This window comes from Callospermophilus lateralis, chromosome 5 (genome assembly GCF_048772815.1).
Source record: "Callospermophilus lateralis isolate mCalLat2 chromosome 5, mCalLat2.hap1, whole genome shotgun sequence".
In the NCBI taxonomy this organism is placed as follows: domain Eukaryota; kingdom Metazoa; phylum Chordata; class Mammalia; order Rodentia; family Sciuridae; genus Callospermophilus; species Callospermophilus lateralis.
In genome coordinates this window covers 42,150,032-42,175,105 of record NC_135309.1, presented here as the reverse complement: position 1 = coordinate 42,175,105, position 25,074 = coordinate 42,150,032, and the positions used below count along the sequence as shown (strand labels likewise).

Sequence of the window (25,074 nt, the reverse complement as noted above, 5' to 3'; positions counted from 1 at the left end):
ACGGCGCTGTCCGTCCCGGCAGTCGCGCCCCTCAGGCCGCGCGCTGTGCTGCTGCCGCCCTCCTGTGGCAGCTGCAAGGCGGTCTCCCAGTCGTCCTACGGGCACCCTCCCTCGGCCGGTGACATCACCGCATTCCCGTTCCCGGCTCCTCCCGCCGCGGCGCCTGCAGCGGCAGTGACAGGCGAGCCCCGCCCGGTGGCGGAGAGGAAGTGCGGGGCCGCCGCGCCGAGCCCGTCTCCGCGCAGGCCGGCTCCCCCGGGCGGCTGGGTGACAGTGTCGTGGCCGCCGGGCACAGCGCGGGGCAAGCGTCGGGCAGCCGAGAGCCAGGCGGAGGCTTCAGCAGAGACGCGGGGAAAATGGCTGATGACTTTGGCTTCTTCTCGTCGTCGGAGAGCGGGGTCCCTGAGGCGACTGAGGAGGACCCAGCGGCTGCCTTCCTGGCCCAGCAGGAGAGCGAGATCGCCGGCATAGAGAATGACGAGGGCTTCGGGGCACCTGCCGGCAGTCAGGTGGCCTCCGCGCAGCCGGGACCCGCGAGTGGGGGTGAGTCAGCGCAGTGGCCTGGGAACTGGGGGCCTTGAACCTGTCACCCGGGGACGGTGGTCCAGGCCCTTCACAAACCCGGCCAAGGAGTCTTGGGGAGAGTGGCGAGGATCTGGATAGGTCACCCAGGAGCAGGCCGGGGGCTGTGTGCGTTTGCGAGTAGAGGGCCTGGGGAACTAGGGAGCAATCTTGGAGATTCACCTCTAGGTTCTCTGAGCTGGGGGATGAGAGGAGGCCTCTCCTGGGACTGGGATCTGCTGACTCTGGGGACAGAAATTCGGTCATGACATTTTATTCCAAGGCCAACTTCACCAATGCCTGGCTCTAGAATTCATTGCCTGCCTAGTTCTAAGAGTCCCTCTTGAGTCCTCTAATAGCCTGAGTGATCTAGGCTCCCAGTTAAGTGGTGCAGGTGTGGGCAGAATGCAGACCTGCTGTTCCCTAGCCTTAACTTTCACACAGCTGGCAAAACAGGGAATAATGGGGGCTCTGAGAAATCACAAATCTTCCCTGGGGACCACACATCTTCCCTTGGCCACTGAGCTAGGCATGTTAATTACATTTAAGAATTCCATACATATTATTGAACCCATTTCAGAGCCAGCAAAACTAAGGCTCCAAAGGTACACTATTAGCTGGGCACGGTCACATACACCTGTAATCCGGGTGGCTGAGACAGGAGAATCATTAAGTTCAAGGCAAGCCTAGGCAATTTAGCAAGACCCTGCCTCAAAATAAAAAATAAAAAGCCTAGGGATATATACCTCAGTGGTTCATTCCCCAGTAACAACAACAACAACAAAAAAAAAAAAAAAAAAGGAAGGAGAGAAAGAAAGCTATTGAAACAACTAGTAAAGGTAAATCAAGGACTAAACCCATTTCTGTCAGATGCTAAACCTCTCCCTCTGACCACACTGTCTTCCATGTGCCTGGCTCTGCAAAAAACTCTGAGGTTGAGCCAGGGCACAAAGGAGCATCAGTCAGAAGTGTTCCTGCCCCTCAGGGGTTTCTGTCCACCTAATGATTTTCCAAAGGTGGTCCAGGGCTATTGTAGTTGACTTCAGAACTCAGGATTCATAGCCTGGTCCCTGCGATATCATATTTATCAACAATGTTCCTACTCTAATTCTGGACCCCCCAAAAAACCAATTTCTTGAAATATTTCATAAAAAAGTAGATATCACCGTCACGAGTACATCCCATACAGATTTTGCTTCCTATTATTGTCATTTTGGAGATATTTATTTATTTACAAAGCTCTTCAACAGCCATGTTTGTTTTCATTCAACATGGGTTGAGTACCTACTTAATATGCCAAGCCCCACTGGGGATACAGAAATGAGTAAGACAGTTCCTGTGGCTGAGTAGTTGAAGTAACTCTGTATCCGCTTGATATGAGAAATATAACAAGCTTTTTGTAACATACAATAAACTGGAAGCAGCCAGACAGGGTCTCACCAGATTGTAATCCCAGCTACTAGGGAGGCTGAGGCAAGGAGGATCACAGTTTGAGGCCAGCAATTTAACAAGACTCTGTCTCAAAATAAAAAATAAACAGGGTTAGGCATATAACTCAGTGGCAGAGTGCTTGCCCAACATATATGAGGCCCTGGGTTCAATCCCCAACACAGGTAGAGGGTGAAGAAGAAAGAGAAACTGGAGGCTCAGAGAGTCTGAGTATCTTGCCCAGTCACACAGCATGAGTGATAGATCTGGGATTTGATTCCAGGCCTCCCAGCTCTGAGTTTCTATTCTTTTTTGTTTCATGTTCTTTCAAATGCTGTGGGAAGCCTTTGGATGTGGGGGAGGAGGCAGGTGTCTTTTGCTACCCGAGCCCAGCCAGCAGTAGAGGTCTTCTGAAACAGTGGCTCCTAGCCCCTCAGCATGGACCCTACCCTGTCCCAGGGGATTCCTCAGAAATGCCTGCCCAAGTTCATGCAATGGTATTCATTTGTTCACACTTCCTCCTTGAGACCAGCCCATTCCCTAATGTAGCCTAATTGGTTCCAAGAGGCCTCATGTTATCAGAACCCCATGAGAGAAAAGGGCAGGTAGAATTTCAGCTGAAGGTCATCAGAAGGGACTGGAAGTTGTGGCTTGGCCCAGATGGGACTCCTGGATTTTATAGCCTGGATGGAGGGTTCCCTCTCTGACAAGGTGGGGCCACAGATTGGCCTCAGACCAGAGATGACAGGGAGAGAAACAGCCATGTGCTCTCCTCTTCCTGGCGGCTGCCAGGGACACAGCCCTCTGAGCATCTCCCAAACTCAAACCTGCTGAGGCTACAAATGCTCAGCTGCCCACTTGTGTGGTGATCTTGGGAGCAAGGAGGTGTTGCCTGATGGTGGCTCAGTGGGTGGCCAGACATAAATAGAACTGATCTGACCCTTCTAAGACAAGGCAGCAGTGAACAGGCCATCTTCCCCTGATTAGCAATGGAGGGGGCTGAGAAAATGGGCCTTGTCTGTTGAGAATTGGGCAGAAGCTGGCTCCAGCCACCAATCAGTGGTCATCCTCTCTTAAATGATGGATCCTCTGATTAGCAGTCCCTATGCTGACTGTCCTGATGTTGTGCTCCCAGAGGCCCCTGGGGAACAAGGGGAAAGAGGTATCTGGTGTAGGGCTGAGCCTGAGCCACAGGATCTTCTCCCCTGGGCTGGATCTGTGACCAGCCTGAGTGATAGACACTTTGTTTCCATTCCTCAGCCTTGGGCAGGACCCAGAGGTTTACATTTTCACACCCAGTTTTCTGGGCGGCAGGCCTGGCTGTGACTTGCCCATCAGTTCTGGGCAAGCCCATTTCCCGTTCTGGGCCTCAGTAAGCTCACAGGAATGTTCTGGACCCTCTCTAAACTTGTTCCAAAATGGGCCAGGCATCTGAGGGAAGTCACACACCCAGGAGTTTATCCCTGGGACTTGGATATGCTTTACTCCTGTTATGCTGGGCTCTGATTGCAGACCCATGATAATAAATGTGCAATAATCAGAGAGCATATGGGAATAGATACTGGCAATGCTCTGTGTGGGTGGGTGTGGATTCTCAAAGAGACTGAAACCACATCTCCAGAGGGACACTCACAAGACTGAGAGCCTGGGGCAGAGAGAATTTCCAGAGGCCAAGGTGAGTACCAGGCAGCTACCTGCAGATGAAAGGTTTAAATGAGCTGGTCAGGGTGGAGGATGGTGGGGCAACTTTTCCAAAAAGCTGTTAAGTACAGACCTGCATCATCGTGAATGGACCCTGGCAATGTCAGGCCCTGGTAGAGGAGGTGCCCCTGGAGAAGCATCTTTGCAGAAGATGCTGCCTCTGAAATTTCACTGGTCTTATGCTGATTTGCAGGAGAAATCCTATCTGAATATGTGGCAGTGACAGCTGACTCATAGGTTGGGTCAAAATCAATCACTGCTTGATCCAGTAAAGTCAATTATAATTCATATCAACCCAGGATTATGGCCATGGGCTTAAGTATCTCAGTTCTTAGGCTGAAAGCACGATTGCTGCTGCTCACAGCCCTATCTGGTATACAGGGTTATTTGTCCATCTGTAGTAACCTCCTGTACCCTCCTATGGCACTTTGCTAGGAAGTATTGCAGTTTCTGAGAGGCCTTGCACATTATAGTAGATCGCTAAAGAGCAATTCAATTTTCATTTAGCCAGTAGTTGCTGCTTGCCTATTTTAATCAGGAGTCCTTAGGAGCTGATAGGCTACAGTCTGGAAAGGGAGTACCCAGATTCAGGGGGTAACAAGTAATTGCACAACAGAGTGGGGGATGCTATGCAATATTCTGGCATACCCTAGAGGTGAGATCTTTCTCTCAGTGCCGAGGGAAGCAAGGTAGCAGGCGAGGGCTTCCTGGAAGAGGTGACTTGTAAACTGGACTTTGGAGAAGGAATGGATCTAAACAAAAGGTTCTTTAGGAAGTGAGTCAGGATAAAAGGGCAGAGCCAGATTGTAAAGCTCCTCATGAACTGTATTCCAGGGTTAAATGTATTTATTTACCAATTATTTATTGAATCCCTGTTGTGCACTGTTCCAGGTATTGGGCCCCATTGAGGATAAAACAAAGTCCCTGTCCTCTTGAAGGGTCCTTTCAAGTGGCAGAGACAGAAAATAAACACATATACAAGTGTACTTATCAGGCTATATTTGCTCTAAAGCAAATACCACTGGAGAAGTTGGTGCCTGAGGGAAGAATGAGATGTGATCAGGGAAGCCATGTGTTAAGGTCACTTTTGAGCAGAGACAGGGGAGTGAGGGAGGAGCCCATGTGGAATATGTAGGAAAGGCTTCTAGGCAAAAGGAACAGCACTTGCAAAGTCCCCAAAGCAGGAGCAGACTCCTTAGGCCCCTGTGGTCCAGGGGAATTGGATTTCTTTTTGGTTTATTCCCATTATCTTTTAATCAGAGGAGAGACATAAACAAGTCTATGTTTTTCAAAATATCCACCCTGGCAATGAGTTTGAAAGAGGGATGGGAGAGGGTAAAGCTGGAGTTAGGGAAGCCAGTGAATGAGCAAAAGCCACACATTCATTCTGTCTTTTAAAAAGAAGGGGGAAAAGGGAAAAAAAAAGAGAGAGAGAGAGAGAGAGGGCTGGAGATGTAACTCAGCTATAAAGCACTTTCCTAGCATGCTCAAGTTCCTAAGTTCAATACCCAGCACTGAAAACAAACAAACAAAAAAGTAATTCATTTATTTATTCAACAACCAATTATTGACTCTTACAAAGATGCAAATCCCATGTGTGGCTCTGGGGAAGATGATGGTAAGGAGAGAAAGAGACAGTTATACTTTACCAGGTGTTTGCCACTAGCAGGGCAGACAGACCAAACCAGATGTGTAGGAGGGAGATGGTGAAGTCCCTGGCTGAGTCTGGGCATCAGGGAATCAGTGGAAACACGAATTTGATGGTCACTGTTCCAGCAAAAGCTGCAGGAATTTGTGACTAATTGGATGTCACAAAAGGACTGGGAGGGGTCACTGCAGAAGGCAAAATAAAATTCTTCTGGAAGAGGCGTAGAGAGAAAAATAGGCCAGGTGCTGCACAGTAGGGACTGTGATTCCTGCTCTTCCAGGTAGAGCAGTTCCTCAAGGTTCCCCAGGACAGCGGAGGAGTAGCTTCCTCTCTTCCTTGCCCCTGGTAGCCCCCGCCCTAAGGTGCTCCTCTCAGCGCCCACTCAGCAGGCATGGGCTCCACACACGATCAGACCATTGCCACACGACTGTTGGTCAAGTAACTCCAGGTGGGTGAGGAGGCATTATTGTCTGGGTGATATTGGCTAATCCTGTAGCCTCTCTGAGCCTGTGCTTGAGAATCTGTAAAATGGATGGTTAACCACTTCATTGTAGGGTGAGGTGAGGGATTGAGCCACAGTTATTTGGGTATCTATTATGTTTACCTGTATGGGGTCAACATATAGAGAGATCGGCTCCCAGTGCTAAGGTGGAGCCATTGTATGTTTGCTCTAAGCTGAACAATGAGTGATACTGTCTGCTTGTTCTCTTTCTAGCTGGTTCTGAAGACATGGGGACTACTGTTAATGGAGACGTGTTTCAGGTAAGCAAGATTCTGTCTTGCAGTGGGGACTGATAGCCCAGGGCCCAGTGACTCATGACACCATCATTGGTAGGCTCCTTGTTCTGTTCATTATGTCTGATTCATTGGATTGGGAATGTAGAGAAAGGTTTTGAAATGTTTTCTTGTTATGAAGTGGGAGGGGGTAAAGAATAAGGACCTGTAGAGACAGGGATTGATGAGGATTAGCCTTGGGTTGACCATAATGATATTCAGCTTCAGGAGGGAGAGAAAAAGTGGCCCACAGTTGCATGTAATGAAGGGAGTACAGGACCCTGCCTCAGTACATTCCACTGGGGGGAGGCAGAACTGAGTGGCCATCACCCACACATGTAAGCACTTTAACTAGGCAGATCCTTTGAACCAGAGATTCCACTTCTTGGAATCTTTCCTAAGCAAATAATTGGAGAAAGACACCCAGATTTCTTGTGTTTTGTTTATTTATTGTTTCTACATTCCAAATCTTTGCAGGATTATTTATAATGGCAGACAAACTAGAAACAACTTCAGTGCCCAACATCAGGGGCTTAGATAGAGAGATTGAAAGGCCCACCATTGTTACAAAGGGCAATCAGAATTTCTCGTATTGTGGACATACAAAGATATGCATGATATATTATTGAAAAAAAGCAGCTTGTAGAATATTATGCACAGTATGGTCCTATTTTTTTTTTTTTAAAGAGAGAGAGAGAGAGAGAGAGAGAGAGAGAGAGAATTTTTTTAATATTTATTTTTTAGTCTTGGCGTACACAACATCTTTATTTGTATGTGGTGCTGAGGATCGAACCCGGGCCGCACGCTTGCCAGGCGAGCACGTTACCGCTTGAGCCACATCCCCAGCCCATGGTCCTATTTTTTATTTTAAAATGTTCAAGCCAAATATCTGAAAGGATGTGTACCAATTATTAACAACGGTTGGCCCTGAGAATAAGGTTGGGCTTTGGGGTAAGGGGCTTGGGACCCAGGGGAATAAGAAAAGGGCACTCATTTTCACTGTATTTAAAAAACAAAAAATCTTTTGCTGGGTGCCTTGCCTGCCTGTAATCCCAGCAGCTCTGGAGGCTGAGACAGGAGGATCACAAGTTCAAAGCCAGCCTCAGCAACAGCAACAAGGTGCTAAGCAACTCAGTGAGACCCTGTCTCTAAATAAAATACAAAATAGGGCTGGGGATGTGGCAGTGGTCAAGTGCCCTTGAATTCTGTCCCCAGTGTCTCCCCCCGCCCAAGCAAATTTTTTTTTTTTTTTCAGTGATCCTATACCACAAAAATGGGGGAAAATCTGTAAAGAGATTTTTAAGAACTGGGGATGTAGCTCAATGGTAGAACATTTGCCTAGCATGTGTGAGGTCCTAGGTTCCATCCCCAACCTTGCAAAACAAACAACAAAATGAGATTGCTTCTCTCTGCATCCTCCTAAATCCCTCCCCACATACCCACAAATCGGTTTAGGAGAATTTAGACTGAACTATTTGTGAGACTGGGGCAGGAGGATTACAAATTTGAGGCCAGCCTGGACAATTTAGCAAGACTCTGTCTCAAAAAAAGGCTGGGGGTGTAATGCAATATACAGTGTCCCAGGACCACAAAATAAGAGAGAGAGAGAGAGAGAGAGAGAGAGAGAGAGAGAATGAATACTTACTCTGATAGGACCCACAGTACAGTGGCATTCCTAGAACCCCACAGATGCACAGTCCTTACCCTGCAACCCCGCCTCATGCCTGGCTGGGGCTATGCCTCCACTGAATGTGCCTTAATTCTCACGCACATTGGGTCAAAGCCCCTTGATCCCTGTGGCTGCCACTGAGCTGAGACTCCTGAGCCCCGCCCCGTGGAGGAGCTGGCCTCCTGAATCCTCTGGGAGAACAAACAATACTTTCTTATGTAAGTGGGATGGGCTGGTACCTTACACAGGGAAACTAGCCAAGTTCTGTTTCTGGAAAATTACTCAACTCTCAGCAAGCTAGAAAAGTCAGTCTCTAGGTCTTTAGCAGCTTCATGTCCAGTTGAGGCTGACAGACCAAACAATGACCATTTCCTCCTTCAGTTTGTTAGATCTTTGAGACTTAGATCATCAGCCTCTAGGCACACTTAAAAGGACTTTGAAGTAGTCCTGGACCTGGAGATAAGTACCTAGAATACTATGAGCAGCTAGAATACTATGAGCAGCTAGAATATTATGAGCAGCTAGAATACTATGAGCAGGGTAATTTTAGTTTTCAATCAATTAGGAACTTGAGGCTCAGAGAGGTGAAGAATCACACAGGAAATCAGCCAATTTTAGAATTTTCCTCATTTGGTTGATTTAGCTCCCCTGCTTTCTCCCTCCCCAGTCCTACTTTGCAAGTTTTGGTGGATCTGAGGAACCCTGGGGCTCCTTCCCAATCTCATGATAGTTATTCTCACTGCTAGTAATAATGACCTCAGGCATGTTGATCTGTAAATCATTTCACATTGGTGCAATCCTAGAATCCTTTCAGGCAGGGGAGGGTCCCAGGTGAGATGAGTCACTCAGAAACTTAGTGACAAAATTCCAACTTGCTTCAACTCACCTACTTTTTTTTTTTGGTATTGGAGATTGAACCCAGGGGTGCTTTGCCACTGAGCTATAACTCCAGCTCTTTTTATTTATTTACTCATTTATTATTATTATTATTATTACCACCACCAGGGATTAAACTCAGGGGTGCTCTACCACTGAGCCACATTTCAGCCCTATTTTGTGTTTTATTTAGAGACAGAGTCTCACTGATCTGCTTAGCGCCTTGGCTCTGTTGCTGAGGCTGGCTTTGAACTCATGATTCTTCTGTCTCAGTCTCCAGAACTGCTGGGATTACAGGTGTGCGCCACTGCACCTGGCTCTTTTTATTTTTTATTTTGAGATGGGGTCTTGCTAAGTTGCTGTGAGGTCTCACAACTTGAATTTGTGATCCTTTTGCCTCAGACTCTCAAATTGCTGGGATTACAGTATGCACCACCATGCCCAGTTCATATACATCTTCTGATCCTTGATTGATACACTTTGTACTCTACTACCCCTCTGTTCCTGGAACTGGCCAGTCACAGTCACTAGGTTACAAGTGGTAAGCCCCGGAAAACTCTTTAGGATTGAAAATATTAGTATCTGGTCTGCCCTTTCAGAGGATATGCCTGGGCCTGTGTAACTTTAAAAAGCATTTAAGAGTCATGGGTAGCTGGATGTAGTGGTGCATGTCTGTGATCCCAGCTACTTGGTAGGCTGAGGCAGGAGGATCACGTTTAAGGCCAGCCTCAGCAACTTAGTGAGACCCTGTCTCAAAATAAAAAGAACTGGGGATGTAATTCAGGGGGAAAAAAAAAAAGTTCTATCAGCCTCCTAGAGTTGCTGGAATCACAAACTTGCACCATAGTACCCAGTCTGGGCAGAGATTTTGTGCTTTAATCTTTTGTGGTCTAGGGATAAGCATGCTTACACCTATTTCAGTTCCATTTGGCGTCACTAGGAATAGGTACAAGGATAGAAAGTGCCTGCAGAACTCTCCCCCTTTCCACCCTCCTGCAAAAATTCTCTCTCCATTTCTCTACCACACATTACCATTATCCTTCTTTGAGCTCTTTAGAGGAATCAGCAGCTCAGTTTAGCTTAGCTTTAGCTGGTCAGGATTTTTTTTTTTTTTTAAACCAGGAATTGAACCCAAGGGCACTTATCCACTGAGCCACATCCCCAGTCCTTTTTATTTTGAGACAGGTTCTAGCTAATTTGCTTAGGGCCTCATTAAATTGCTGAAGCTGGCTTTGAATTTGCAGTTCTCCTGTCTCAGCCTCCCAAACTGCTGGGATTAAAGGCTTGTGCCACTACACCTGGCTTATATTGTCAGTTATTTTTGTAGGGTTTGTTTGCTTGTTTTGTTTTGTTTTTGTATCAGGGATTGAACTCAGGGGCACTCAATCACTGAGCCACATGCCCAGCCCTATTTTGTATTTTATTTAGAGACAGGGTCTCACTGAGTTGCTTAGAGCCTTGCCACTGTTGCTGAGGTTGGCTTTGAACTTGTGATCCTCCTGTCTCAGCCTCCAGAGCCGCTGGGATTACAGGCATGTACCACTGTGCCCAGTTTAGCTTGTCAGTTCTGAAGATGGATATGCCTTATCCTCCAGTCCTTCCCTGGAGTCACAGCATACACTTGACCACCATGGTCCACAGAGGCTCTCAAGGCAGTGCCCAGCAAAGGAATCCTTCAGGAGAGGGGTGCCAAGAAGCTGGGCTCAGACAACGTGGTCCTGACTGTTGCCTTCTGGTCCTAATCATCCCTGACTCCTTTCCTCTCTGGGAATTTGGAGGGGCTCAGAGTCTTTCTGTAGTCACTAGTGACTGATGAGCTGACAAGCTTCTTGGCAATGACCTTATTATTTCCTACCTGGGGTGCTCAAATGATTAAGGAAAAGTCCAGTTGTGGCCCCAAAACTCACTGGTAAGGGGAAAGGCAGGGAAATGAATCCAGAGCAGCCCAGAAAATAAGAACTGGGAAACTGCTTCTCAGGATTCTGTGCTCTTCCTGATCATGGTGCAATGAGGACTAGCATGTGTGGAGCCCTTGTCACATTGCAACGGTGGACCACAATAACCATATGATCCTTTATTGGCACCTTTATGGACCACAGGGTGTTTCCATGTCAGTCATTTCATGGGCTCCTCATTTTTGCACCTTGAGTGGGGTTTTGTTAATCTCTATTTTTTTTATTTTTATTTTTTTTATTGGTTATTCAAAACATTACAAAGATTGCAGAATCACATCGGATACACATCCACATTTTTACATAATGCCATAATAGTAACTGTTGTATTCTGCTACCTTTCCTATCCTCTAGTTGTTAATCTCATGTAACAGGTTTAAAATCCAAATTGCCCAGGAAAGGAACTTTATCAATAGTGATGCACCAGTGAGTGGCAGAGACAGACTGAAAGCCCAGTGCCTCTGATGCCAGTTCAATGCTTCCTTGCACCCTCCACATCACTTTACAATTGGCAACTTGTCCATTCACTTGATTAACTCACATTCTTTGAGTGCAACACCCTGTGCTGCTGGGGTGGTAGGTAGATGTAGGCGCAAATCCAGTGTGGGGTTTGTCCTCAAATAATTAGTTTCTAGAGCCAGACACAGTGGAATGCACCTATAGTCTCAGCTACTTAATTGCTTGAGCCCAGGACTTTGGGATAGTCTGGGCAACATATCAAGACCCCATCTAAAAAAAAAAAAAAAAGGAGAGAAGAGAGTGAACTAATAGTTTGAATTCTTCCTATGGGTCAGGCACCATCCAAAAGCTTTGCAAGGATTAACTCACATAATCCTCCCAACACCCTAGGATGCAGATTCTTTCATTATCCCCATTTTACATGAGAGGTTAATGGCTCGCTCAAGTTACATAGATTGAATCCAGGCTCACGCACCAGAGCTTGCACTGAAGTCAGGGAACACAACAGGAAAAGAATGCTGGGAATGGGTTTTGAGGCTTCCCAGGGGAGTGTGGGTTATCCTGGCTAAGGGAACAGCTTGTGCAAAGACATTTAGTTGGGGCTTACCCAAAGCCCCCATGAGTCCTGTTGCACAGAGAGATGTGCCAGGAGAGCCCAGAGGACCTAAGGTGCAGAACTGGTGTTCCAGGCAGCAGAAGAGCCATGCTTAGTTCCAGCCAGAGCACACCAGTGGGCCTTGCTGCTGGTGAGCACATGGTTGGAGGAGGTGAGCCCAGCTTAGCAGGCTTCTCATTGTGGATCACACTGAGTGGGCCCCAGATGTGTGCTGCAGCTGCTCCAGGGGCTGAGGAATGCCCATGCCCAGACTGCAGTCAGCAGAAATTTGGATGAAGTCAGAAGACCTGGATTTCGTTATATGGCTTTTCCCAGCTAGATGAACTTGAACTAGTTATTTAACCTTTCAGAGCCTGGTTTCTCATTTGTAAAATACAGATTCAAGGTCCTGTTGCCCCCACTGATCTGTTGAGAAAGGTGCTCTGTAGCTATGAAAACTTTTTATAAATTTCTTATCCATCTACATGTGAAAGAGAGAGAGGTGAGGGTGGGTGGGGTGTAGGGGCAGAGAAGGAAGGGGACACAGTCTCTACGGTGCGGTGCATTCATCAGGGAAACAAAAATGAAGCACAGAAATTATGCTACAGAGAAATGAATTTGGTCCCTCATGGGTTTTTTTTTTTTTTTTTTTTTCCTTCTTAATTTTGTTTTTGGTATTGGGAATTGAACCCAGGGCTGCCCTACCACTGAGCTACATCCCCAACACTTTTTATTTTGAGACAGGGTCTCCCTAAGTTTTTTTTTTTAATTTTAATTTGTTTTAATTAGTTATACATGACAGTAGAATGCACATAAATAGATGGGATATAATTTTTCATTTTTCTGAGTGTACATATTGTAGAATCACATTGGTCACTCCCTAAGTTTTTGAGGATGGCCTTAAACTTGAGATCCTTTGGTCTCCGCCTCCTGGGTTGCTGGGCTTACAGGTGTGTTCCATTATACTAGGCCCCTATTAGCTACTCTTGGCAAGGATATTCCCAGCTCTGTCACTTCCTGACTTGGTGACCTTAGCACTTTTGAGCTAGAGTTTCCCTACCTATAAAACAAGGATAATAAAACCCTCCATGTAAAATTGTAAAGACCAAAGAACATTTAATTGCAGGTGTTCTGGACCTTATAATTTTCAGTCAGATTTTCTGGAGATGGTGGGCCTTGAAGGACACAAATGAGAAGAGATGCCTGCCCAGAGGCCCTTCTCCAGCTCACCTCTCGCACCCATCTCCTTCCATATCTGGTAGCATCTGTGTACTTAGAGTTTCCCAAAGGCACCTGCCCCATGTGGTCCTTCTACATGCTGGCTTTTGGCCTGGAATGCACTTCTCCAATCCTTCCTGCTGTCCTCTGCCCCCAGGTAGGAATGATCATGTGTCCTTTGTCCCCATTCTTTACATGGCCTGTGTTACATCACATTCCCCAGCCATGTCCTTATCTGTGAAGGACTCCCCTCCCAAATTCCAAGACGATGGGCTATCTTATTTCATTCCTGTCCCCAAAGCTGAACATCTATGAATTAATTAAGTATTCTTTTTGTTTGATCATGCTGGGGATCAAAACAGGACCTTGCACATGCTAGGCCCTACCCACTGAGCCACATCTCCAGACTCAGTGGAGAATAAATAAATATTCTTAACATCCTCCTACAGCCAGGCCCTCCTGTTATGGATTCCATAGAGACAGACAGTCTCTGTCCTCATGGAGTTTACTTATTTGGGGGGTGGGTAGAGACAGATAGTAAACAACTCATTTCAGATATCAATAAGTGCTATGAAGAAAATACAATATGGTTGTCCCTTGGAATCTAGGGGGATTGATTCCAGGACCCCTGGCAAATGCCAAAATCCAGGGATGCTCAAGTTCTATAAAAAGGTGACATATTTGCATATAACCTACATGTATCCTCCTTTATCACTTTAGATGTAGATGACTCATAATAACTAATACAAGGTAAATGCTGTGTAAACAGTTGTTATGATGTGTGTGTGTGTGTGTGTGTGTGTGTGTGTGTGTCTGGTGCTGGGAATTGAACCCAGGGCTTTATGCACGCCAGACAAGCACTCTACCACTGAGCTACATCCCCAGCCCCTGTGCTGTACTGTTGAGGGAATAATGCCAAGAAAGAAAACTCTGTATATGTTGAGTATAGAGGCAACTATTGTAGGCCTAGCTGCATAGTACAGGATCAGTGTTTACTTGAATTCAAGGATGTGCAGATGCAGAGGGAGGGTGGATTATACAGCAACTGCCTAAAGATGTGGTTATAGTGAGTGGGAGGCCAATAAAGCACAACAGTGTTCAAGAGGCAGTGTGGCAAGTGTGTGCTGATCAAGGACAAAAATCAGGGGAGCAGGGGTAGACCAGATGACTTGGATTTTATTCTAATTGAAGTGGAAAGCCTTCAGAAGTTTTTAAGCTGGGCATGATATAATCAGATTTAGGCTATGTATGGATCATTTTGGTGGGTGAAGAAGGGAGACCAGCTGGGGTCCAGGTCAAAAGTGGCAGGGGCTGGAGGGAGAGAAGGTAGGAAGTGATCCTGTTACTGGAGTTCTAGGCCAGAGTTCTGATTTTAGGGATCAACCAATCAGGTCCACCACTCACCCCCAAAGCCAAACAGAAAAGTAATGGTGAAAAGCATGAAAATAATTTTTTTTGGGGGGGGTACCAGGGATTGAACTCAGGGTCACTCGACCACTGAGCCACATCCCCAGATCTATTTTGTATTTTATTTAGAGACAGGGTCTCATTGAGTTGCTTAGTGCCTTGCCATTGCTGAGGATGACTTTGAGCTTTCAATCCTCCTGCCTCAGCCTCCCAAGCCTCTAGGATTATAGTCATGCACCACCACACCTGGCCATGTAAAGAACTTTAATTGGTGTAGCTACACTGGGAAGACAAGGGGATCCACATTCTTGCCCTTTCTTCAAGGAGCTGACAATGACTTTGGAACTTTATACTAAGGGGGATGTGGGCAAGGATTGGGGTTTTTCATAGCTAGAGGCTTTTCACAGCAGCCAAAGCAGGTATGGTATAATCCATCTGGATCTCAGGCATGGTCAGGTGGACCTTGTGGGTGATAAGAACATTGTTGTGGCACGTGGTTATGGGCAGCTTTGATTCTTCACAAGACATTTATCAATTAGACCTTTTGCTCCTGGAATATAAAGTCACTCAGAGCAAAGGAAACAGGTGCAATTTGGAGACAGAAATGCCAAGTCTTTAATCCTTCTTTTAGTCACCCATTGGACATTTATTGCAAAAGTGAAGAGTCTAAGATTTTTTTTTCATAATCTGATTTGTGGCATAATTTAGAGATTGTGGCAACAGGAGTTGCTTATGGACTAGATGTGGGAAGGCAGGAAAAATCAAGGGCAAACATAGGTTATGATCTCAGCAACAGGGGGGACATTGATGCCTTTTCTTGAGGTGAGGGAAGGCAATGGATCAGAGAGATCCATTGTATATCACTATAATTCCAGTGACTTGAGAGACTGAGGCCAGAGGATCACGTTAGAGGCCAGCCTTAGAAACTTGGTGAGGCCCTGTTTCAAAATGAAAAATAAAAAGGACTGGGACCTGGCATAATGGCATACACCTGTAATCCCAGCAACTCAGGAGATTGAGGCAGGAGGACTGCAAGTTTGAGGCCAGCCTCAGTAACTTAGTGAGGCCCTAATCAATATAGCCAGAGCTGTCTCAAAATAAAAAATAACAAGAGTTGGGGATAAGGGCTGGGGACGTGGCTCAAGTGGTAGCGCGCTCGCCAGGCATGCGTGTGGCCCGGGTTCGATTCTCAGCACCACATACAAACAAAGATGTTGTGTTCGCCGATAACTAAAAAATAAATATTAAAAAAACTCTCTCTCTCTCTCTCTCTCACTCTCTCTTAAAAAAAAAAAAAAAAAAAAAGAGTTGGGGATAAGAGCCCCTATGTTCAATCCCATGTACCAAAAACTAAACAAATAAACAAAAAAGACTGAGGCTGTAGCTCAGTGGTGGTAAAGTGCCCTTTACCCAATCCCCTGTAACAAAAGCAAAAAATAAAAATAAATAAATAAATAAATAAATAAAGAAGCAGTGTAGCTGTGTGCACATGAAAAGTTGAGTAGGGCAGGAGTGGGGGCTTCAAGGCAGGCCTATTCTCAAAGGAGGGCAGAATAGCCAACAGTGATCATCAACCTAGGAATCTCTGTGGCCTTTGAAGGTCCCTTGGAATGTTGGGAGAGAATCTGAATTGAAGCTAGTGCTGTGCAGGAAAGAGGAGTAAGGGCGCACCCCAGCTGCCCCACCTAGGGGCAGGGCCTAATTCCTGGCAGCCTGCCCTGGGCCCCGCCCTTTCCTGGCTCCCCAGACCACTGGAGACAGCCCAGCTGTTTCATCTGCCTGCTGCTTCCCTCTGGCTGCCCACACCCCTTGAGCAAAACCACTTACCAAGCTCCTTCTCCCAATACCGCACTTGCAGATTTGTGTGGGTCTTTATCCATTCAGTCACTGTTTACTGAACACCTACTATGTGCTGAGGGCATTGGTGGGCACCACAGGACAGGGCACACCAGACACTGACCCATGGGAAATAGTTTAAGCAATCATAACCGTTTGTACAGATGCTTGGTGGAGGTCAGTGAGTAATCAAGTGATAAAACAACGGTTCTGGGGCTATAAACAAGGCCCTGTCCTGCGCACCAGGAGCTCCTGGTCTAGTGGAGGAGGCTGTGACCTGTGTGTAGAGTGGGGATGCGTTTGGGGGCACTGAGAAATATCCCAGAGCAAGTGACTCCTGAGCAGGGAAACTCAAGGGATGGAGTAAGATTTCACCAGTAGAGAAGAAAGGGAGATGACTGCAGGCTGAAGTGTCAGGAGACAGGCGTGGCAGCAAAGTTGGAGGCAGTGTTGGGGATGCCTGCAGACAGGAATGTGGAGCATGCAGCACGCCAGAGGGGGTTGTGCTCAGTTCAATCAAAAAGGGGAGGGGCTCTGGCTTTGCCAGATCAGAGGGTGCCCCCTTCCTGCTGAGCTCACAAACCCTAAGGTTTCTGTCCCAGCTCTCGCCACTCTGTCCCTAGATCGGGTAGCAGGCTGGGAGAAGTGAACAAAGCCAGGACTTGAAACTCTAGCTACTACATCGTTCCACCTTTGAGGCCTGTTTCCTCTCCTATAAAATGGGAAGTAATAACAGTAATAGTTCCAACTGCCATTCATTGAGCCGTCACTCTTCAGGCACTCTTCCAAATGTCTTACAAGTACTGTTGCATCAAATCACAACAGCAACTCTGAAAGGTTGTTTTTGCCATCATTCCCGTTTTCAGAAGAGAAAAAAGGTTGGGAAAGGCTCAGCAATTTGCCCGGGTCATACACATACCTGTCACATCAGTGATGGGATCCAAACCCAGACAGTCTGGCTGCAGAGTCCAAGTTCTTCACCACTACATAGGCTTGGCCATGGCTGTCCTGTTCTGAGGGCTGCTGGTTCATCAACAAATATGTAAACCGAGCATGGTGGCACATGCCTGTCTGTAATCCTAGCACTTGGCAGGGTGAGGCAAGAGGATTGCAAGTTCAAAGACAGCCTCAGCAACTTGGCAAGGCCCTAAGCAACTTAGACTCTGTCTCAAAATAAAAAAGGGCTCAGTGGTTAAATGCTCTTGGGCTCAGTCCTTGGTTCCCTCTGCCCCCCAAAATAATCTATCAAGCGTCTGCTGTGTGCCAGTCACTGTGCTGGCTCTGGGTACACAGCAATGAGCAAGGCAGACCAGGTCCTTGCTGACACAAAAATGACATTCTGATGGACAAATAAACACATTAAAAAGTGAGATGATTTTCAATTAAATAATTATCATTCAATACAAGTATAATAGAAAGCAACTTTTATGATAGTAACAAGAGGGATTCACTGTGTGCCAAGTTCTTTACATTTTTAAATTCAGTTTTCTATCAACCCTATGGGTGGACATTATTATTTAGCCCCCGTTTTTAAAAAATATTTTTTTAGTTTTAGATGGACACAATACCTTTATTTATTTTTACATGGTGCTGAGGATCGAACCCAGGGCCTCACACGTACAAGGCACATGCTGTACCACTGAGCCATAACCTCAGCTCCAAGCCCATTTTATGATGAAGAAGGTTGGGTATAAATTAGTGCTGCTGGGCTTGGGACAAAGGCCAGGCACAGAGAGGCTGACTAACCTGCCTAAGGTCACACAGGGGAAGTAGAGTTGCTGGCAAAGGGGCAAGCAAGCGCAAAGGCAGGGAATAGTCACAGGAGACAGTGTGAAGTTGTTTGAAACTATTGAGGTGTCCTAATGTGAGAGGTCTGTGTTCTTGGTACTCAGGCTCCTCAGAGGGGCAGCAGAGACAGTGGGCAGATGTGGCTGGGTACATGACTGGTGTATTTATGTGTAGGAAGCTAATGGCCCCGCTGATGGCTACGCTGCAATTGCCCAAGTTGACAGGCTGACTCAGGAGCCCGAGAGCATACGCAAATGGAGAGAGGAGCAGAAGAAACGGCTGCAAGAGCTAGGTAAAGGCAGGGTTGACTGGGAGCTGACCCTCTGGTAGCCTTGGTGCTGGAACATGGTGGGGGGGGATGGGGAAGTCATGGGATTGGTGGAGGCCCACACTGCTTTAATGTGGGATCTGGGTGAGGGTGGGCCCTGCCAGGGGCCAAGGGGAGGAGTAGCCTGGGCCGTAGGGCACTGGAAAGATGCCACTCGTTCTCTTGTTGGGTTCACAGATGCTGCCTCTAAGGTGACAGAACAGGAGTGGCGGGAGAAGGCCAAAAGAGACCTGGAAGAGTGGAACCAGCGCCAGAGTGAACAAGTTGAGAAGAACAAGATCAATAACAGGTGAGAGGAGCCTAGAAACATGGAGGAGCTCTCGGGATATAAGAGGAGCTATGGGCATATGAGGGGAGATATGGGGGCCAAAGAGACAGCGGAGAGCCGTGGGGACATGAGAGGAACTACGGAAACATGAGCATGGGGTTTGAGGTAAGCTGTGGGGACAGTGAGGGGAGCTGTATATGATGTCAGAGACAGTCTTGAGATGGGTGATTTGGTGGCAAGAACATGCAGGAAGGAGGGTGATGTGCCCAGGGTGCTTCCTTGGTTGCCTGTGGAGTTGAGAATCTTTCAGAGCTGGTCCACCATTAAGCCCTCCCCACCTTTCCATGACAGAGAGCACACAGGTCTGTTAGTCAGCAGATCTCCAAAGGCCCTGGAGCCAGACTGTCCAGGGGCCAAGCTGCCAACTGCTAGCCCTAGGCCCTCCACAGCCAGGGTTAGGTCAGAGTGCACAGGCCTGGCTGAGAGTGAAGAACCAACCTGTGTATAGGATTCTGACTGTTATAGCACTGCTCCCTAGAATGACTAAAGGATAAAAGGAAATTAGTGGCCTGTAATACTGAAAAGGCCAGTGGGAGGACTGTAGGCACAATGTCATCCATGAAGACAATGGGTACATATCTTTACTCTAGCTCAGCTCTGCTTTCCTCCATGTTGGGCATACAGCCCTCCAGTGGGGGGCAAAGATGGCCAGGTTCTAACCTGTTCTCTTGGCAACCTCCATGAGAAGAACATCAGGTGGCTAACAGCTTCAGCTGAGGTCTTTGACCTGACTCCCATTGGTCTCTTTTAGATCATGTGTCTGTGCCAGGCCCTGTGACTGTAGCCAAGAGGAGGGATATGCTTATGCCTTCTGGCATGGGTGAAAGTCCCATTCCTTGGGCTCTGCATTAGGGTCAGTCCCATACAAACCCCAGGGGCTGCTGTTGGAATAGCCTGATCCCACAGAGGACAGACAGGCAAAGATGGCAGTTGTCTACCAAAGAACACCTCTGTGGAAATGGTCTCAGACTGGCTGCTGTCCATGAAGACTGCCTTTGAGGTTGTTCCCTTCAAGGTATAAGACCTTCCAGGAAGGGAAAGACACATTCGAGGAAGCTGCCACCTTGTGTTCAAAAAACTGCAGCATGCCAGGGCCAGATGAGGAGGAGCTTCCGGCAGGAATGGTGCCCTGTCCGTCCTCTGTGGGATCAGGCTGTTCCAACGGCAGCCCCTGTGGTTTGTATGGGACTGACCCTAATGCAGAGCTCAAGGAATGGGACTTTCACCCATGCCGGATGGCATAAGCGCATCCCTCCTCCTGGCTACAGTCACAGGGCCTGGCATAGACACAGGATCCAAAACAGACCAATGAGAGTCAGGTCAAAGATTTCAGCTGAAGCTGTTGGCCACCCGATGTCCTTCTCATGGAGGTTGCCAAGAGAACAGGTTAGAAGCTGGTCTATGTTCTCAAAGAGCTCAGAGGAGAGAACCATGCAGGTACAGCTGAACTTGAATACCATGAGGCCCTCTGCCCAAAAGTCATACAAGGGAAGCCAGGAACAGGCTGGGGAAGAATTCTTGTGTCTGGAGACTTGGGCTCTGGAGGACAACTAAGAGTTCATCAGGAATAAAAGGGCAGGGTGTAGGGAATGGGATTCTACACCTGGGAACAGCCTGGCAGGAAAGAAAAGATGAGGCATGTTGGGTCACAGGGGGTCAGGGAGTGTTGGAAAAGATGGCAAGTGGACAGATGGGGGAGTCCCACTGGGAGGGCTTTGGGCACAGATGTGGGCAATGGGGAGTCACTGAAGGTTTCTGAACAAGAGAGTAATATGATCAGGCTGAGCTTCAGAAAAAGCACTGTGGCCAGGATGGAGGATCCCCTCTGGGGCTATGCTGCGCCTTCAAACTGTGCTTCCTAATATACTTCCCACGGGAGGTACTAATGCTCTCTCTTTCTCTTTAACCCTCTACCTGCCTGTCTGGCCTTCTCCACCTAACATCTTCTCCTAACATTTCCCTCAAGGATCGCTGACAAAGCATTCTACCAGCAGCCAGATGCTGATATCATCGGCTATGTGTACGTGTCTCCTTTGCTTCTCTCCTGGGAGGGATCTTGAGAGGGTCCCAGGTGGGCATGTGGCTGGCACAAGACTTCTGGAGTCTTTTGCTTGTGGGATATAAATCAGTGTGGTTGGGCTTAGGGCAATGATCAGAGCAGGAAGCTAACCCTCACTTTGGTCTCTCCAGCAAACTGGAGGTTGCTTTGCCAAATCAGAGAGTCCTACAGGGGAGGGCAGAGAAAAGAATGTGCCATGTAGGAGGGGCAAAGGGCAAAGCAGCCCTGGTTTCTTCTCTCTGAAATGCCTCTTGGAGTGGGTAGGTGGGTGGGTTGAAGGGGTCTTTTGTTGAACAAAACAAAAGGTACTAAAGGCAAAAGAATAAGAGATGCTTTTATGTGTATACCCATCCCTGCCCTCTACCCGCAATGCACTGACTTTGGTCATGAGCCCCGCCCACACCACCAGGGTCCCCTATCACGTGGTTCTGGGCTTGGTGTCTAGCTAGTATTGTGATTAATGTAGACATGGAAAACAGGCTTCCTCTCATGCCAGTCTCAGTTGATTGGTTGTGACGGGTTGGAGGGTGGTGTTGGATTCTGAAACCAAGAACAAAAATGCAGTGATTCAACTGAGTGTTGTCTGACACATGTGAGTGTGCCAAGTACTTGCTGTTCTTGCTGGAGCCACTCCTTGCTCTGGGTGTGCCACGGCCTTCTCTGATGCTGTCTGGGCTAAGCCTTCGGTCATAAAATGCAGATTCCAGCAGGGCAGCAGCCTGCCTTCTTCCTTCTATCCCCTCTTCCATCTGTCCTGTGCTCACTGATACTTACCCTATGTCAGTTTCTGGTCTAATAGAAACAGTGGGGCTGGGTTGTGCCTCCTTGGTAGAGCCCTTGCCTCACATGTATGAGGCACTGGGTTTGAGCCTCAGCACCACATAAAGATAAATAAAGGTATTCTATCCATCTAAAACTAAAATATATATTAAAAAATAGAAATAGGTCACACATAGTCTGTCTCCCAAGTTGCTCATGGACTGGAGGACGCTGTGATAAGAGCCATGTGTGGAAGGACACAGGAAGCTCTGGGAGCCACCCTCTGCTGGGAAAGCCAGGACAGGCTTCAGAGATTTGATACCTTCAGCTGGATCTGAAAGTGCAAGAAGGAATTCACTAGGTGGGGAGGGGAAGGGCAGGGCATTCTAGGTGAGAATTAGCTGGGGCAAAGGCCTAGAGAAAGGAACTACCTAGCTGCCTGCAGTGGCTGCAGTGTTGCTGGGGCTTCTCTGTGGCAATCATTGGGGGCTGCGGCTGGGTATTGCAAAGCGCCTGTTATGCTAGGCTAAGAAGCTTCAACTTGATCCTGAAAGCAGTAGGGAGCCATGAGAGGTTTTCAGCAGGGGAAGAGGATGTCCCATAGGCTCTGGTGCTATGGAATTCCATAGGGACTCAGTGCTCCTGTTCAGCCCAAAAACATGGCCCAGAGAGCATGCAAGAGGATCCCAAAGAGAGACAAGGCTTTTTAGACTTGCATGTGCCTTTGAATTACCAGGGGATCTTGAAAAATGCAGATTCTGATTCAGGAAGACCGAGATAAGGCTCAAGATTCCCTATTTCTAATAATCTCCATGGTGACATTGATGCCCCTGGACCATGAACCACACTTTGAGCACAGAGAACAGAAGGAATCTCTTCTTTCCCCCATATTTTAATAGTAGATGGACACAATACCTTTGTTTTATTTATTTTTATGTGGTGCTGAGAATAGAACCCAATGCCTCACACATGCTAAAGCAAGCACTCTACCACTGAGCCACAACCCCAGTCACAGAAGGAAATCTCTTGATCCTGAAGGGGGGCAGCTCCTGGGATAGCTCCTCTCATCATCAGACTCTACACAGCACACACCAGCCATCTTACTGGATTGTCAGCCAGGAATTAGATCAGCAGGGTGGAAGCTAGGAGCCTAGAGATACAGAGGGGGTTTCAAGGAAAAAAAAAAAGGAGCTCTCCAGAAAGGATTCCTACAGGCCAAAAAGGACACAGATCCAGCTCTCTCCACTGTTTTTTTTTTTTTTTTTAAATGACACTCATGTTTAGATTTTTATCCCTCAGCTATATTTACTGTTTGTTTCTCTATTGTCCCTTACTGCTGATTTTTTTCTTTTTTTTGTGGTGCTGGGGATCAAACCCAGGACCTCACACATTCTCTCACCTAGGCAAGTGTTTTACCACTGAGCTATACTTCTAGACCTGATAAGCAGATTTTCTTTTGAACTCAGGGGCACTCAACCACTGAACCACATCCCCGGCCCTATTTGTATTTTATTTCGAGACAGGGTCTCACTGAGTTGCTTACCTCCTTGCTTTGCTGAGGCTGGCTTTGAATTTGCAGTCCTCCTGTCTCAGCCTCCCAAGCCGCTGGGATTACAGGCATGTGCCACTGCACCCCAGCCTGATCAGCAGCTTTTTAAACTACCAAGAACTTCTGAAGAAGGGACCAGTTCAGTTTGCATCCTAATGTGCTTCCAACTAAAAGAATGCCAATCCCCAGGTGTGGCTCCACAGAGTTGATGATCCTTTTGGGCTGAAAAGGGTCTCTATTCACACTACCCTTTTCTGCAGAACACTCATAAAGCAATGCTGAGCCACGTTTCAGTGAGGTGGATGGGTAGTCAATGTCTTCCCTAGGTTAAAGTTTTAGAAATGTTGAGCATAGCTGAGGTACTGTGTTAGTTTCTCCAAGGGCCTTGAGGTGTTGGGATCACCAGACTGGGAACTCCATCCAGATGGCGAGGTAATGCAGAGTGCCTAGACTGGAAGAAACTTTCTGAGGTGAGGTCTGTGCTGGGAACTCAATGAAATGAAGCAACAAGCCATAAGCAGATGTGGAGGAAGAACCTTTCAGGAAGAGGTGATAAATTAAGTGTAAAGGTCCTGAGGCAGGACCAAACTTTACATCTTTTCTCTTTTTGGTGACAGGGACTGAATTCAAGGCCTTATGCATGCTAAATGTGTACTGTACCACTGAACTATATCCTCAGCCTTAGGTTTCCTCTTATGACAAAACTGTTCCTGGGGGGTTGAGGTCACAGAGTATAGGGTTAGGGAGAGAATCTGTGGACAAATTGTCCCCAAGTAGGCTGGGAGCAGGGCATCAGAAGGTGGACCATTATGAAACATCTGCCCCATCTTCATCTGCAGGGCATCTGAGGAGGCATTCGTGAAGGAATCCAAGGAGGAGACTCCAGGCACAGAGTGGGAGAAGGTGGCCCAGCTCTGTGACTTCAACCCCAAGAGCAGCAAGCAGTGCAAAGATGTGTCCCGGCTGCGTTCGGTGCTCATGTCCTTGAAGCAGACGCCGCTGTCCCGCTAGGTGCCTGTCATAAGCATGATCACAAAGCACGGGCCACACCAGGGCAGAGGAGCAGCAGCTGCTTTGGCCAGGGTGGAAACTTCCTCTGGCAGCTGCTACACACAGCCTATTCCGTTCCTCTCCATCTCCCGGGGCTGAGAAAGGGGACCCTGACCCCTTTGGTCCCTTGCTCTCTCCTGGCCCTATGGTCCAGCCCCTCATGGCTCCTCCTCAGTCCACTCAATTGTGACTGTCCCTCTTGATGTATTTTTTTTTTCTTGCTTAAAGGGTGTGTTGTTAACTCTTTTTACACCTATTTATTATCATCCTCATTTCTCTGGAAGCCACAACTCGTGTCAGGGTTCAGTTTGTGCTTAGAACTTTTCCAGCTTCATGGCCTTGGAAGAAGGTAAAGAATACCTGAAAAGAACAACTTAAAGGAGGAAAGGTTTATTTTGGCTCACAGTTTTAGAGGTTCAGTCTATATAGGTTTAGCAGGTTCCAAGTGGGAGGAGAGGTAGGGGGGAGGGGGAGAGAAAGTGATCACGCAAAAGGAGGGAAAGAAGGAGCTGGGGAGAATGCCCCCAGTGACCTACTTCCTTCATCTAGATGCCACCCCCCAGTAGTCTATTTAGTTGTCAATGGATTAATTCACTGGTGAGGTCAAAGCCTTCATATTCCAAACATTACCTAAAAACCCTACCTCTGAACCTTGCTGTGCTGGGGACCATGCTTTCAATACATGAGCTCTTTGGGGAACATTTCCAATCCAAACCATAACACCTTGGATGCCTAAGAGCTCCCACCTAGAAGTGGAAACCCTAACCTGTCTGTTGCCTCCATACTTAAGAGGAAAGACAACCTCTCATAGAATGCGTTTGTAACCTTGATCCTTTCTGATCCTTTCACAAACCTGTGAAGTAAGAAGGATTCTGCTGTTTTCACATGTAGATAAAGACACTAAGGCTTCCAGGGGGATATGGCTTCGTGGGAAGAAACAGGGAAGACCAACATCCCGTGGTGGCTTTTTCCAAGTCTGGGTAAGAGGCTGGTAAAGACAGCCTCTGTTGGACACCTTTCCTTGGAGTTGGCTGGGACCTTCTGGATGTGAAATGCCCATTGCTCTGCCTAATTTATTCCCTTCTCCAG

At 47.4% G+C, this 25,074-nt stretch overlaps 1 protein-coding gene across 1 annotated transcript; it reads left to right on the top strand.

Annotated features, from left to right (window-relative positions):
* Positions 1 to 169: 169 nt before the first annotated feature.
* On the top strand, positions 170 to 24,275 carry Cltb (clathrin light chain B). The gene is made up of 5 exons (XM_076856574.2): positions 170 to 543; positions 6,054 to 6,100; positions 18,087 to 18,204; positions 18,418 to 18,529; positions 23,775 to 24,275. The coding sequence occupies exons 1-5, from the start codon at positions 357 to 359 to the stop codon at positions 23,944 to 23,946; spliced, it is 636 nt and encodes a 211-aa protein (XP_076712689.1). The 5' UTR covers positions 170 to 356; the 3' UTR covers positions 23,947 to 24,275.
* The last annotated feature ends 799 nt before the right edge of the window (positions 24,276 to 25,074 follow it).

Bases quoted from the DNA above. Each gene is read 5' to 3' on its own strand.
- Cltb (XM_076856574.2), top strand. From the start codon at position 357: ATGGCTGATGACTTTGGCTTCTTCTCGTCGTCGGAGAGCGGGGTCCCT. The intron at 18,205-18,417 runs GTAAAGGCAGGG...TTGGGTTCACAG, and splicing joins GAAACGGCTGCAAGAGCTAG to ATGCTGCCTCTAAGGTGACA. The intron at 18,530-23,774 runs GTGAGAGGAGCC...CTTCATCTGCAG, and splicing joins AAGAACAAGATCAATAACAG to GGCATCTGAGGAGGCATTCG.